Source organism: Apaloderma vittatum, unplaced genomic scaffold (assembly GCF_000703405.1).
Source record: "Apaloderma vittatum isolate BGI_N311 unplaced genomic scaffold, ASM70340v1 scaffold14351, whole genome shotgun sequence".
Lineage (NCBI taxonomy): Eukaryota > Metazoa > Chordata > Aves > Trogoniformes > Trogonidae > Apaloderma > Apaloderma vittatum.
In genome coordinates, this window is record NW_009697459.1 from 16,566 (window position 1) to 30,245 (window position 13,680).

At 45.7% G+C, this 13,680-nt stretch overlaps 1 protein-coding gene across 5 annotated transcripts in view; it reads left to right on the forward strand.

Moving 5' to 3' along the window:
* Nucleotides 1–13,680, forward strand: part of ANKRD6 (ankyrin repeat domain 6) — a 35,486-nt gene that overhangs the window by 14,589 nt on the left and 7,217 nt on the right. For 4 of the 5 annotated variants that reach the window (XM_009877643.1, XM_009877644.1, XM_009877645.1 and 1 more), the window contains exons 3-10: nucleotides 3,763–3,861; nucleotides 4,387–4,485; nucleotides 8,333–8,431; nucleotides 9,544–9,642; nucleotides 11,368–11,466; nucleotides 11,708–11,785; nucleotides 12,592–12,696; nucleotides 12,946–13,083. In XM_009877643.1, coding sequence (XP_009875945.1) covers nucleotides 3,763–3,861; nucleotides 4,387–4,485; nucleotides 8,333–8,431; nucleotides 9,544–9,642; nucleotides 11,368–11,466; nucleotides 11,708–11,785; nucleotides 12,592–12,696; nucleotides 12,946–13,083 — 816 coding nt within the window. The remainder of the gene's footprint in view (nucleotides 1–3,762; nucleotides 3,862–4,386; nucleotides 4,486–8,332; nucleotides 8,432–9,543; nucleotides 9,643–11,367; nucleotides 11,467–11,707; nucleotides 11,786–12,591; nucleotides 12,697–12,945; nucleotides 13,084–13,680) is intronic. The other variant, XM_009877647.1, reaches the window with a different exon arrangement.

Consider the following 13,680-nt stretch of genomic DNA (forward strand, 5'->3'; position numbering starts at 1 on the left):
TGCGACAGCGTTCAGGCCAGGACGGCTGGAGTGGAAACGCCTGGGTTTGAGTTGCTTTCAGGGCTAGGCAGCAGCTGAAGAAGGAGGATTTAAGACACACCAGTTTAGATTTAAGTGCCTTACTTCTACCAAGCCTCGCTTAAGCACCTGAGTGTCTTTTTGGCTTCGGGCCCACATCTGCGTTTAGGCAGACTGTGTTGGTTTCTGTCAAGGTCACATTTGCATGGCACAGCACTGGAGTTATCTCTCTTCGTTGCTACTGATCCACGGTCTGTTCCTAAGGCATAAATCACTTGCAAATAGGATCATAAATTGTGCCCGACATAATAGCCTGGGCAGTTAATACAAATTTACCAGTGTAATTGCTCTCCGAGCCTCTGGAACAGCCCTCTGATGCCTTGCTAAAGGCAAAACTCCGAGGAGCGCTTTCAGAGACAGTTGTTTTGGCAATTAATAAGATACACTAGTCGGTGATTACACTGTCTGAAAATTCACGTCAGGAAAAAAATATTAAAAAAAAATCATTTGTTTTCTCTGATTCCATAAGAGGCAAGATGGGTTTGCTCCTCTGCTGATGGGGAGGCAAGACAGGCAAGAAGCTCAGCAGTGTGGGCAGTGTTTTCAGGAGGAAGGTGCCCAGTAATAGGACAAGGAAAAATGGGCATAAGCTAGATTTTACAAAGTTCCGCCTCAACATGAGGAGAAACTTCTTTGCTGTGAGGGTGACAGAGCACTGGCACAGGCTGCCCGGAGAGGTTGTGGAGTCTCCTTCTCTTGTGACTTTCAAAACCCGCCTGGATGCATTCCTGTGTGGCTGCCCTAGGGGATCCTGCTCTGGCCAGGGGGTTGGATTAGGTGATCTCTAGAGGTCCCTTCCAACCTCTAACATTCTATGATTTACAGGTGGGCTGTGCCATCTGCAGCTGAGTCACTCAGTGACCCACACATGGAGGCCATTGCAATTCAGCTTCCACACCACTTTAAGCAGTTTAGGGTTAGGGTGTGTGCTGAGGTCTGAGGGAATGGTTAACCAGGCCCTGTCCTGCTGGTTGAGGGGTCTGGGGATGGTAGAGTCCTTCACCAGGACATTGATACCTGCCGTCTCTTTGCTGGGAGGTGCCTCAGTCCAGGTGAGACAGGGCTTGAGATATCCTTTTGCACACACTATTACATGGATGAGGTGTTTACTTACCTGGTTAGGGTGGTGGTTGGACCTTACTCTTAGATTCTTGGCTCTCCCATACTTGTCTAAGGCAGGTGTCAGCACAAAAGTCCACACCTTGGGCAGGAGGCACCTGAGCCTGCCATCTGCAGGGCTTGTGTGTCTTCACTTGCCCGGGCTTCCATTTCGGGCATCACAATACAGTATGAGAAAAAGCCAAGGCATGGCTCAGGCCCACCAACCGCAGTGAATGATCCCCCAGCACAGGGGCTGGAGTCCCCAAGGGAGACCTCCTCCTGCAGCATGTAGCCGTGCTTCCTGCTTTCCAAATACATGTCTGTTTTTCATGGCATTAGAAGTAGCTGTCATATTGACAAACCCCTGAAAATGAGATGGTCTTTGACCTCACTGCAATTACTTTGATGGGATTGGGCTAACGATGTGAGAAGATCCTTAATTACAAAGTAAATGCAATACAATCTATTCCAATTTGGTCTTCTCCACGATCAATTTTCCAGACTATAAAGTAGGAACCAACCATTCATTGTTCAAGCTTCACCCACTGCTATGTCAGATTGTCATCTTAGTTTAGACTTCATTATAGTATCTTCTGTAGTTTTGCTGGTGCAACAAGATCAGTGGGCACAGGCAGGCTGACAGATTACTTTCCACTTCATGACAGTCAGATAAAATGACCTCTCCACTGTATCCACTGCTGCAGTAGCTGTGCCAGTCATCAGGTTCTATGCGGTAATAGTTACTGGAATCTAACACTTGCGCTCGTAAGGCAGTATAATTTTGATATTTTCTATAACATTTTGGTTATCTTGAAATTTGGAACAAATACACAGGTTCAAAGAACTTGCAGTGCTGTCAGTTTTCCAATACTTTGTGTTTTTCTGAAAGTTACAGTAGTTCCTGGAACCATTACTGTCTTTTTTTTCAAAATATCTTAAAAAATATTTCCAGTCTGAGTAGGGGTAAGAGCAAAAGTAATAGCATGTAACCTCTAGAGACAAAACATAGATAGCAAATTTTAAAAAAAAAGTCTTCAAGACAACTTTATAAAATCAACTTCATGATTATAAGCCAATTTAGTGGTTTCCTGGTGGTGGGAGTTGGCATTACTAAGATTGCTGAAAGGTAGTTGTTGGCGGTTCTCATTTTTCCCTTATGGATTTATATCTGTTTTATCATCGTTAGCACAAAAGAACCCTGCCATGAGCAATTTTAAAGTCGACTGCTAATTGCCTTTGAGAACAAATTATTCAATTTATCCAGTTATCTAAAGACTTGTAGGCTGTAGGGCAGAAAATGCAGAAATTCTTCTAGTTTTAGTATTTAATATAATGCGATAATGTCTGTTAAAGATTTGTAGCAGAGAAATTTTGTATCTTAACTTCCTGCAGGGTTTTTTTTCCCCTCAGAATACAGTGCCTATCTGTGCCCTGTGTGTGGCTTTGGTGACCATTTTCTAGATAAGCAGAAGCAGGTTGGATTCCCCGCTCTGTTTGTCCATCCCCACCAAAAAATCCCGTGCGCAGCTTTGAAGCTGCTCTTTGTGCCTGGACTCTGGCTGTGCTTTCAGCATTGCAGGCTCAAAGCAACTTCAAAGAAAAACCAAGACTGGTTTTTGTGGCAGCAGCAGAGCTACTGCAGCTCATTTTCCTGTCAGTCTGCGTCTTACACCCTGATGTGCTGCTGTGTAAATCCTCCTGTTCCCCTTCTCTATCACGGTCTCTCACCAACACGCACATAAAAATGCACAGGTGGGGAGGGCAGCTAGTTCATGTCTCCCTTGTCTTCAGCTTTTGGAAGGCCTGTAGAAAATTAATCTGGGGCTCCCTAGCTCAGCAAGCGAGTTCAGCAGTTATTGGAGGGGAGATAGATGGGCTGTCAGATGAGGTGACCGCATCGGCATCATTTCTCCTGGAGCCTGATGTAAGAAACTTGCTCGTTACTTCTACTTGGCAGACCAATGAGAAATGAAAGTCACTTGGTCCTCACAGTGGCTCAGTTGCTTGAATCAAATAAGTTGATGGTCTTATGGTTGTGGTCCTCACCATCAAATTGCCTCCGGCTTTAGCACTAATTGGTAAATTGATCAGAGGTGCAGGAGAGACTGATCTCATCTCGTGCTCCTTATCCTAAGTGGGCCTGATGGAGCAATCAGAGCCAAAACAGGAGAGCCTCATCCAGTTAGTATAAGTACAGGAGGATCATTATGATGAATTACGACAGCCTGTAGTAGTTCCCTTTAGTTCCCTGCAGATACTGTTGAGTGTTAGACATGTAGTGCCAAATGGGTTAGATTCACTGCCTTCCCTCTGTTTTAGAATGCTTCAGCGCTGTGTATGGGACTGCAGTGACTTGCAGACTTGTGTAAACTGTTGGTTCGTAGCTCTCCAATACTTTAAATAATTTCATTAATCTTTGAAACTTTTAACGATAGCTGTTTTATGGGGACTGTTTCCATAGGCAGCTTGGATTTAAATGTTGCGTGTGTTGAAGGTGCAGCCCTCGTGTGTGTTGTCTGTATTTTCATTGAGGCAAAAGGAGGCAGGAACAGTACCGATGACAAATTTACTTCTTTTTTGCAGAGTGATCAAACGGCATTGCACCGGGCTGCTGTCGTAGGGAACACCGATGTTATAGCAACTCTGATTCAAGAGGGGTGTGCTTTGGACAGACAAGACAAGGTAACAGGCAAAAGCAAGGTCCCATGGGGTGGCAGCCTTGCCAGCCAGTAATATTAAGGTATCGGAAAGTTATGGGTTTTGTTTCTGAGTAAGTTAAACAGTCACATTAAAAAAAAAAGGCCGTACTGTCTCTTTAATGTAAAGTACTGATTTAGTTATTTTTTTCTATCCGACTGTTAGTTTTTGCTTTAAGAGTCTCTTCTCAGCTCATTAGGGGAGGAATTAAAGAAATGTGCAACCATACCGTGCTCTGTGCAAAGCGCTTTTCCTTGATTATCCCTGAAACCGAGAATCTCAGGCTGTAAACTTAGTTTGGCAGTAAATACAGGTTCCGAACAAAAGAAATAGCAATAGTTTTACACTCTTCCAGAAAAAAAATAGAAAATAAGCTAGCTGGCAATGAAATTTCTTTATTTTTCAAGTGAGCAGGTGGGGCATTCAGCTGCTGCGTGTTCTGAAAGTGACGTTACACCGCGCGTGGACACAGCACAACTTACCTTCTCCTCTTATGTGTGTGCTCTTCAGGATGGGAACACAGCTCTTCATGAGGCCTGTTGGCATGGATTCAGTCAGTCGGCCAAAGTGCTCGTTAAAGCAGGAGCCAACGTTCTTGCCAAGAACAAGGTGAGACCCATGTAGGAGGAGCTTTCGGTTCTGGTGTGAGGTGGCTGATTCTCAACACTGCAGATTGCTGGCCGTGGCATTTCTCAGTGGGTGGGGGGACCAGCTCCTGGTGGGATTTTATTCTTCTTTTTTTCTTTTGCATTTATTACGCGCTGATGGTTCCTCCACAGGCGTTAGGAAATTCATATTTTGACAGCTGACACAGGAGGAACTCAATAGCGCATTGAATGATACATTAATTACAGCTGAGGAACACTGCAATTCCTCTGGAAATCTCCGCGGTGCTCTAATTTTATATCAAGTGTATTCATTGTGATTGGTGCAATTTAAAATGAAAATGAGTTGTACTAATAGGAAAATGGCATTCAAAATCCACTTTTTTTCTTAAATGAAACAGCAAAGGAATGTAAGTCACAGAGGAATAAAAAGAGTGTATCTTTTGTTAGGAAGTTCTTCCCATTATATTAGCTTGGGCTCTTACCAAAGTCTTGTAATGAACCTGGATTATGTTCCTTTTGAGAACAGTTTAAAGAATAATGAAGCAAGGGGTTTTAGTTCCACTCTAATTCTAATGGAAGACTTCAATTCAGTAATCCAAAAGTTAATGGAATATTTTTCGATTCCTATTTGGTCCCCATGTGTTGCCTGATCTAGTCGAGATGTGGCGTCCATGGCAACAGGGAGGCTGGATTAAAAATCATCTCTAAGGTCCCTTCCATTCTATGATTCTATGATTCTGGGACACGGTGGTAGCAGCCCACGGTGTGAGCGGAGCCGGGGTTTGGTCTGCTGTGCCCACGGATTGGTCGACTCACGCAGTTGACACCACGTCCTTTGTTACAGGCGAGAGGCCTTTGGGATGGCTTTATGGGATCTCTGAGCGTTTTTTGGTAAACGTGTCTAAAACGATGACTGAAAGGGACTAGGAAAGAAAGGATACAGCTGGCCTAAGTCTGGGATTTTGAGTAAAAAAGGCATGTGGCCAGGGCATGGTGTTGCTGTATGTGTGCAGCATGTGTGCAGATGTTTGTTCACTCATGGTCACTTCGTGGTCTGTAATTGCATCATCTTTGATATCACATGTATTCCTTCTTTTATGTCGTTTCAACATCCAGTTTTGGTTTTCTGTGATTATTTTTGCTGTAACTTTTGCTTAGATTTGCATCAAAGGTACTTCAGACAATGTCCCATGCTTGACTTTAGAGTCTCGTGACCCATTATATTCCTATCCCTGGATACTATATATGTATATGTGTGTACTTCTGTACACAAGTGTGGGCTTAAGGTGCAAGCCCAGTCATCCTGCATGCTTGGACACCTCGGATTTAGCTTACAACACCGAGTATGTCAGCTGCAGACAACCTCTCTTGAAAAGCACATGCACAGAATAGTTCAGCAGAGTTGCTATCTGAAACGTGACGGGCAGACTTTAATACTGCATGAGCAGCTCCTGTGCTGGTCTTTGATGTCTCACCCGCATGATCCTCTCTCCCTTTCCGCTTCACTGTTTGGGTGCTTCTTGACAGACAGGATCTTTTCTCAGGAGCCACTGAAAAATGTGGGGATTGTGCACACGTGGCATGTGCCTTCACCCCTTTTGATTTCAATAAAAATTGAGAGTGTAAGCATACTTACTCCCAAATGGTTTCTCTGGTCTCTCAACGTTTTGTGTTACTGACATCAAGGCACACCATCTTTCTGATAGATTTTCGGGCAGCCAGGGCTGGGTGCCATGTGCAGGAACACCCTACAGGGTTGTAAACTTGCACCTGGGCATCGTGCAATTTTGGCTGGATGGGACAGATAGGGTCTGCTCAATTTGCCAAACCCTGCTAAAAAGCAGAAGTTGGGAGGGTTGTGACTATATTTTCCGTAACTCCTGGTTAATATCTCCTGGGACTGTGTGGGGAACTCTTGTACGGATGAACTTCTTGCAGCAGTGCACCTGGAGCTTGGTATAGGAAAGAGCATCGTGGTTGAATCATAGAATCATAGAATGGTTGAGGTTGGAAGGGACCTTGAAGCTCATCTAGTTCCAACCCCCCTGCTGTGGGCAGTGACACCTCTCTCCCACTAGACCAGGTAGCTCAAAGCCACATCCAGTCTGGCCTTGAACACTGCCAGGGATGAGGCATCTACAACTTCCTTGTGCAACCTGTTCCAGTGTTTCACCGCTCTTATGGTGAAGAATTTCTTCCTTATATCTAATTTTCTTCCTTGTATCTAAATTTCTTCCTTGTAAGGAAGAAGCTGTTGAAGATGGCTTCTGTATTAAGTGAAATGCGGAGTCCAGACAGGACACCTGGGATTTTACAGGCAAATCAGGCAGGTGCCTGAGGAATGGGACAACACATGGGTAAACCACCCAGGTAGCCATATAGCCTCTTGCGCAGCAGTCACCTTGGAGATGCAGTTAATTTTAAGTGAAGCTGATTTAATGAAAGCTCTTCTGCTGTAATAAGGTCATGAGATCAACTGTATCCTTCTTTTTAGATCCTCCATCAGTATACACATTTCAGTGAAGATTCAGTAGGTCAGCAAAGACCCCCAGATTGATAGAACTCGATCCACTCTCCCTCTCACAGAAACTGGTGCGAGATTTGCCACCCTGTGGGAGACAAACCAGATGAGCCTGCTCTGTGAGCTCTGACCCTGGGCACCAGCACCCCAGCTTCTCCCAGCACTGAGGTCCTCGCCCGTCACCCACTGCAAATGTCCTCTCTGCTTTCCCACCAGGACTGACCTTCCAGGCAGCAAGTGATAAAGACATTGCAGAGGCTTTTCAGAGATAAACACAGGAGGGGGGAAAAAAAAAAGAAAAAGACACTTAAATGCAGTTTAGCTGAGAAAGAAAACATTTGTGTCTGCCACAGCTGGGAGACTACATTGAAGCCTGAAGTAGTCTGTAACATGAAACTGAAAACCTAAGACTGTATCTAAGAGTTGGCCTTTTGTAATTCAAACCCTGCAGCTTTGATCTGTGTCTTGAGAGCAGCATGGGGAGGGGGACAGATTAAAGGACATAATCAAGGTGAGCAGGCAGCCTAGCAAGCATAGGAAACCTTTTTACCTGAGCTGATTCAATTTTTAGTTGCCAAGAGCCAAAACCCCCAATGTTTTTAGACCAACAGAAGCCAAACGCTGCCAGCAAAAACTTGTCTGGCCAATAAAATCCTTCACATGTTAGAAAGACAATACGTGAGCAAACCCTTCCATGATTTCTGTCCATAAAAACTGCATGTTTGCTCCTTTCAGGAAGCTTAGCCTGTGCTTCCTTGGGGTTTGGGTGGATTTGGCTTCCTGATAGCCCAAAAATCTGCATCCTGCCTTGTGAGAGCACCTGTGCACCCAGCCAGGCTTGGGGCTGGTTTGTGTTACGATCGTAAGGAAACAGAAATTGTGATGAGTGACCCTCACCTGCCTAACTCCCTGCAGCAGCTGCAGCTGGCTTTGCTTGAGATTGGAGATGCCGTGCCGTGGCAGTGTGTTTCTTTGTTTGTGTGGATGGAGGAAATGCGAAATGCAAGAATTATTGTCTTTAAATGAAATATTTGATAGCACAGTTTGATATTAATGAACCGATCAGCTTCTAGAGTCTTTGCTTCCTGCACAGGTTTGATCAATGCAGATATAGTCAGACCATTCAATTTCTGCTTTTACTATATCCCACGTAAAGAGTTCCAGGACAAAAAAAAGGTTAATTCAGCTCATATCTTTGGGAAAATAACAGCAACAGTTTCCCACCCCTGGTTAGATCTTACTGTGGGAAGACCTTTGCGGTTTTATTTTTTAATGCTTATGTCCAATTTCTAAATATGGCTTGTATATTTTCCTGTATTTCTCTAAGGCAGGTAACACACCTCTTCACCTGGCTTGCCAGAATAGCCATTCCCAGAGTACTCGTGTTTTGCTCCTTGGAGGATCTCGAGCAGACCTCAAAAATAACGTGAGTTTCAAAAAGAAAATGTTCATTTTTGTGTGCCTTTGTTAGAGCTATATTGCTTTAACTTGTAGAAAAACTCAGAAATGCTCTACGCTGTGATTTTTTTATTATAAATGCTACTGAAAACAAACCAAATCCAAAATGCTAAAAACACCGTATACGTGATGTACAGGGAATGCCTTTGATAGAAGTGAGCCATGCATACTTGTGCCCATCTCTTGAGCAGGGCTGGAAGGAGCCAAAGCAGGATTTGCTGTTGCACAGATCGAGGCAGCTGGTCTTTTGCTGCTTTTTGAGGTTGCGATTCTGCAAAAGGGCTCCTGTCTCAAAAAGATGGAAATCTTAAAGGGGTTTGATGCCAGAGCAGTGAAAGTCTTCAGACCTGCCCTCACTGAGACATTTTTTATACACATATATATATATATATACACACACATATATATATACACACACACATATATATATACGCACACAGGTACACACTGTATGTCTCTCAAATGAGGTAGGTTCAAGGTGACTTCTGTTTCAGACAGCTTTCCTCCTATTTTATAATGATTCTGTCATGACAAAGGGGACAAAAAAAATCTAAAAAGAGAAGCTAGATATTGTTGTCCCTGCTCGATTACAAGGAGGGCAGAGGCATGCAGAAATGGAACCCCTGGGGCTCTGCTCCCAGCTCCCCATCCCAGGCATGCATATGCCACCCCTCGTGGGGATGCTGCTCTGGCCCCGGCTCCTCACGATTTATTCACTGTGTACAACACTGAGATGTGTTTCCAAATCACACTGCCCTGCTGTTCAGAAGAACAGATCCAATGTAAAAGTGCAAATGGGGTTTTGTAATGCAGTAAACTGGCATTTTATAATTCCGGTATTTATCACCGATGGTTTAAAGAATTGGTACCCTCACCTTGCCAGACCTCAGCTCTTGCTAAACCTTCCCACCCATGACAGTAGATTTTGTGCCATGGAGAAGACAATGTTGATGTTCACTGCGGGTCTGCGGCATTTGCTGCTCTTTTTCATTGAGCAAGGTTATTTCATCCCTGAACGCCGTGACAAATGCGAGCTTTCTCACTACGATTGTGCGCTCAGAGCTTTGTTTCTGTTTGCAGGCAGGAGATACCTGTCTGCATGTGGCTGCTCGTTATAATCACTTGCCCATCATTAGGGTGCTGCTCAGTGCTTTCTGTTCTGTCCATGAAAAGAACCAGGTCAGTGCATGAAACCTCATTGCGACTCCGTGCTCTCGGCGTTGGGAAGAGGGGTTCCTACCTGAGTAATCCCGCTTCGCTCTGTGTTTCGCTGTACCACCAAGTGCCCAAGCTTTTAAGAATAGCCTTAAAGTAATGGCCTATCACTTGTTCATTGTTTTGCCATCGCATTTGCATCATTTCTTTCCAATGTTGCCTGTTGAGGAGGTTCTGTGATCGTGCGTTGGTGCAGAAGGGAGGTTTGGGATGGGGGGAGCAGCTGAGGGTTAGGAGTTGGTGCTCCTGGGTCATCACCAGTTTGGTGCAGAACAGGACTGGGCAAGAAACCCAGGTGTTTTATGGGGGCCCATTTTCTCCTCTGTAACTTGGATTTAATGATCCTGTGGCCATTACAGAGACATTGTGAAGGACAACTCACCAACGTCCAGATGCTACAAAAGTGCAAATTCCTTAGAAATACCTCTCTGCACAGTGCAAGCAGTGGGGGTTAAAAGGATGTAAAAGTGAAGAAATGGCACGTTTTAAATTCAAAGTAGTGATGAGTCTAACCTAGGATTAGTCACCCAGAGTCGTTCTCTAGAGCAGTAATTGATTGCTGTACCTAGAGGGTAGCCTAATTGAGTGGTAGAAAGGAATGGGTTTATCACATGAAAATGTGTTAAAACTGCCAAATAAACAGATTATGTGGTGCTTAACCACCTCGCCTCATCTTCCTGGGAAATTTTCCATGTATAGTTGAGGATCATAAAGATGTTTTCCGATCTATACATCTAATCGTTTCTTAGAGATGAGATACTACAGCAAATGAAATGAGTTTCAGCATGTTAAACTTGCTATGTAATTTTATTTGGAAATGAGTTTTTTGGTTTTTTTTTTAAACTTGCAGAATAAGCCACTGAATATTAAGATTAACTGGTGTGAACCTGGCCCAGAGAGATAGCCCTTTCCTTCATTCCCCAGCGCTACCCAAAGTTTTTCCGTATTTGCACATATAATGATTTTATTTTGGAATACTCCTCGTCCAAGTTAGCAACAAGCAGTAGATTTCCACAAGTTTCAAGATCTAATTTTTCTGAAGGCAAAATGCAAGGCAAAGGTGACAGGAGGGCATTATATACACATGTCTGGTCTCCCTTGAACAGCTGCTGGCTCTGTTACCAGTGCCCAAATCTGATCACAGCCGTTTTCACCTCGCTGCACCAGGACAAGGGTAGGGCAATGTGTTAGCGCTGGGCCCGGATTGCCTCTGGGCTTCGGTCCAAAACCTGTTTTTTTGTTGAGGAATCTCATGAAGGGAGCACCAGCCGTCTCGCTGCTGTTACTTACCTGATTATTTCGGAGTAACATGATACGTGACCACCTGCGCAACCAAATAAACCTGCAAAAAAAAAGATTGTGGTGGGAAAACCGGTTCTGCCCTCAGATGTCGTATCCGTTTGCTGGTGGTAGAGCTGGGCTGTCTCCAAGCTGCATCATGTGTCGCCTGGTTTAGTTAAACCAGATCACCAGCGCCCCAGCTGCATCTCTCAAAACCAGGCTGACCCCTCCTGTCCCCTTCCTCCCAACTCTGCCTTTTTTTTTTTTTTTTTTAATTAACCAAGCCTGATTTAAAATTAGTCGTTGGATCAGTAAGCATAGCTCTTTTGACTCAGGAAGGTGTGATTTCTGTAGGGTGAGACCGGAGGACTTGTGTTATACGGTTGTCCTCTGCTTTCTGACTTACAGGCAGGGGACACCGCGCTCCATGTAGCTGCTGCTCTAAATCACAGGAAGGTGGTGAAGCTGTTGCTGGAGGCAGGGGCTGATGCATCTGTTGTCAACAACGTAAGCAGGACGCAGAGTTTCTTTGGCATTTTGTATTAATGCACTCCTTTCAGTGTTCTTCATCTTGTTGGTAGAAAATACTTGGGTGTTGGAGTTGAATTAAATCTTGCGAAACAAAAAATCAAAAGTAGTTTGTCGCTTTACTCTTGTGCATAGAGCACGTACTGATCTCGGGTGGAGAGATTCCGCATTTCCAGTACGTTGTGTTTGGATGGAAATGCCGTTTTTGTTTTCCTCTCAGGCAGGTCAGACCCCCCTAGAGGTTGCCAGACAGCACAATAACCCCGAGGTTGCACTCCTCCTCACTAAAGCATCGCAGGTACGTTACAAATCTCTCCCCGGCACACACATACATGTGGAGCTGAGGCCAGTTCACCCGGAGAGACCACATACCCTGGTCCTTAATCGTCTGATGTGAAGGGTGTCTGCATTTCTGCTGGCGTCGTGTGCTGGCCCCAGGTCTATCAATGTGGAGATTCTCAGCCCCCAGCCCCAGCAAAGTGTGCGGATTATGCCTCAGCGTTAAGTGCTATCTCAGGTCCTGCTCTCCTGATGGGCAGAGGATGGAGTGGCCAGAGGCACCTGTTCCCTGCCATGGCCCAGGGCTTGGAAAGCTGCCCTGTACCCCACAGCTCTTGGGCTGTGTCATTCTGCCACATGCCTCAGACACATCCCATCCCACCCCGTCCTCAAGGTGGTTGCCCACAGTGGAAGATGCTTTGAAATGGGTACAAAATGTCCTGTTTGATGCTGTATGTGAAGTGCCACAGTGCAGGCCAGAAGACCCGTGGGAGGGCTCTGTATTCTGGTATGAGACTCGGTGTGATCCCTGCCCGGCTCCTCCTTGTCACCTCTGCATAAGAAAGGCTGGGCTGGGCTTGGCAACCAGCCTGAGGACACAGGAGGAGGCACTCACCGCTCCGAGGAATGCCAGAGTGGACTCAGCTCAGTGGTGATGTGTTTTCACGGCTACAGACACCCACATTGCGTGGCCCATGAGCATCCCTCTGGCAGCGCGTTCTCCCTTACCTGTTGCCTTTTAGAGGTGCAGAAAGGCTCTATTATTTGACTTCTGGGGCAGGAAAGAGCGTGACATCACTGAGTGACAGTGTGGTCTGCCCTCAGGTCTCACGCTTTAACCGTGGAAGAAGCCTGAGGAAGAAGAGGGAGAGGCTGAAGGAGGAAAGGCGAGCACAGTCGGTACCACGGGATGAAGTGGTACAGAGCAAGGTGAGCAAGGCCCGGCATTACTGGCTGCATCCGCTGTGAGGAGGGAGTGTGAATAAACCCATCGGAACTAAATCTGTTTGGAGCCATCTCTTGTGCATGACCGTGGCAGCTGAGGCAGTTTGTCGTGCTTTACCACTGAAGAGTTGCCCACCCATGTGTGCAGAGCAGCTTAATACTGAGAAATGGAAGAAAAGGCACTTTTCCCCCTCTCTGCAACTGCTCTGAACTCCCTGTCTTTGCTTGGAGCAGGGCAGTGTCTCAGCTGCTGACGACACGCCGAGCAGCGACCAGCCACTGCAGAGGAAGAGTGATCTGAAGGATGGAGCCCCGTCAGCCTCACCAGATCCCAAAGGAAAGAAGAGCAAAAAGAAGAAAACAAAGGAAAAGGTATCAGGAGATTGAAAATGGCAAAGGGAGAGAAGGGACAGTTGTTGAGTGTCCCGTCGGTGTGTCGGGGCAGCAGCCCCACAGTGCTCGTGGGGCAGAGGTAGGTTTCAGACTGTCACATCCCGAGCTTTCAGGATGATGACTGAGGTTCAGTGATTCCCAGGCCAGGATTAAGGTGAGTCACACCAAAGATCTGAACACCAGTTTTATTTATCAATCACCAAAGAGCTAACACCAGTTTTATTTATCAATCACCAAAGAGGTAACAACGACGTATTTCAATTGTCCACTTAAATCAACATGCCTCGCAGCAACGAGCTATTAGCAAGCAAAAGAAACCAGCCTTGCCATAGGTAGCCTCTTGTTAAGACTAGAAAAGAGAGAAAGAAAGTGATAGCAAAAGGAAAAATCACCACCCTTGGATCCTGCGACGACCATGACCACGGCACTTGGCAATCTTATTGTGGTGGGTGAAGACTGCGCTGTAACTGCCCGGGGTTCTCGCCACATCGCATTGTTTACCCCTTGTGGAAAATTACCGGGAACTTGTCTGGGGGATGGTGGGGGCTTCTGAGCGGGGGGTACCCCTGCGTCTTG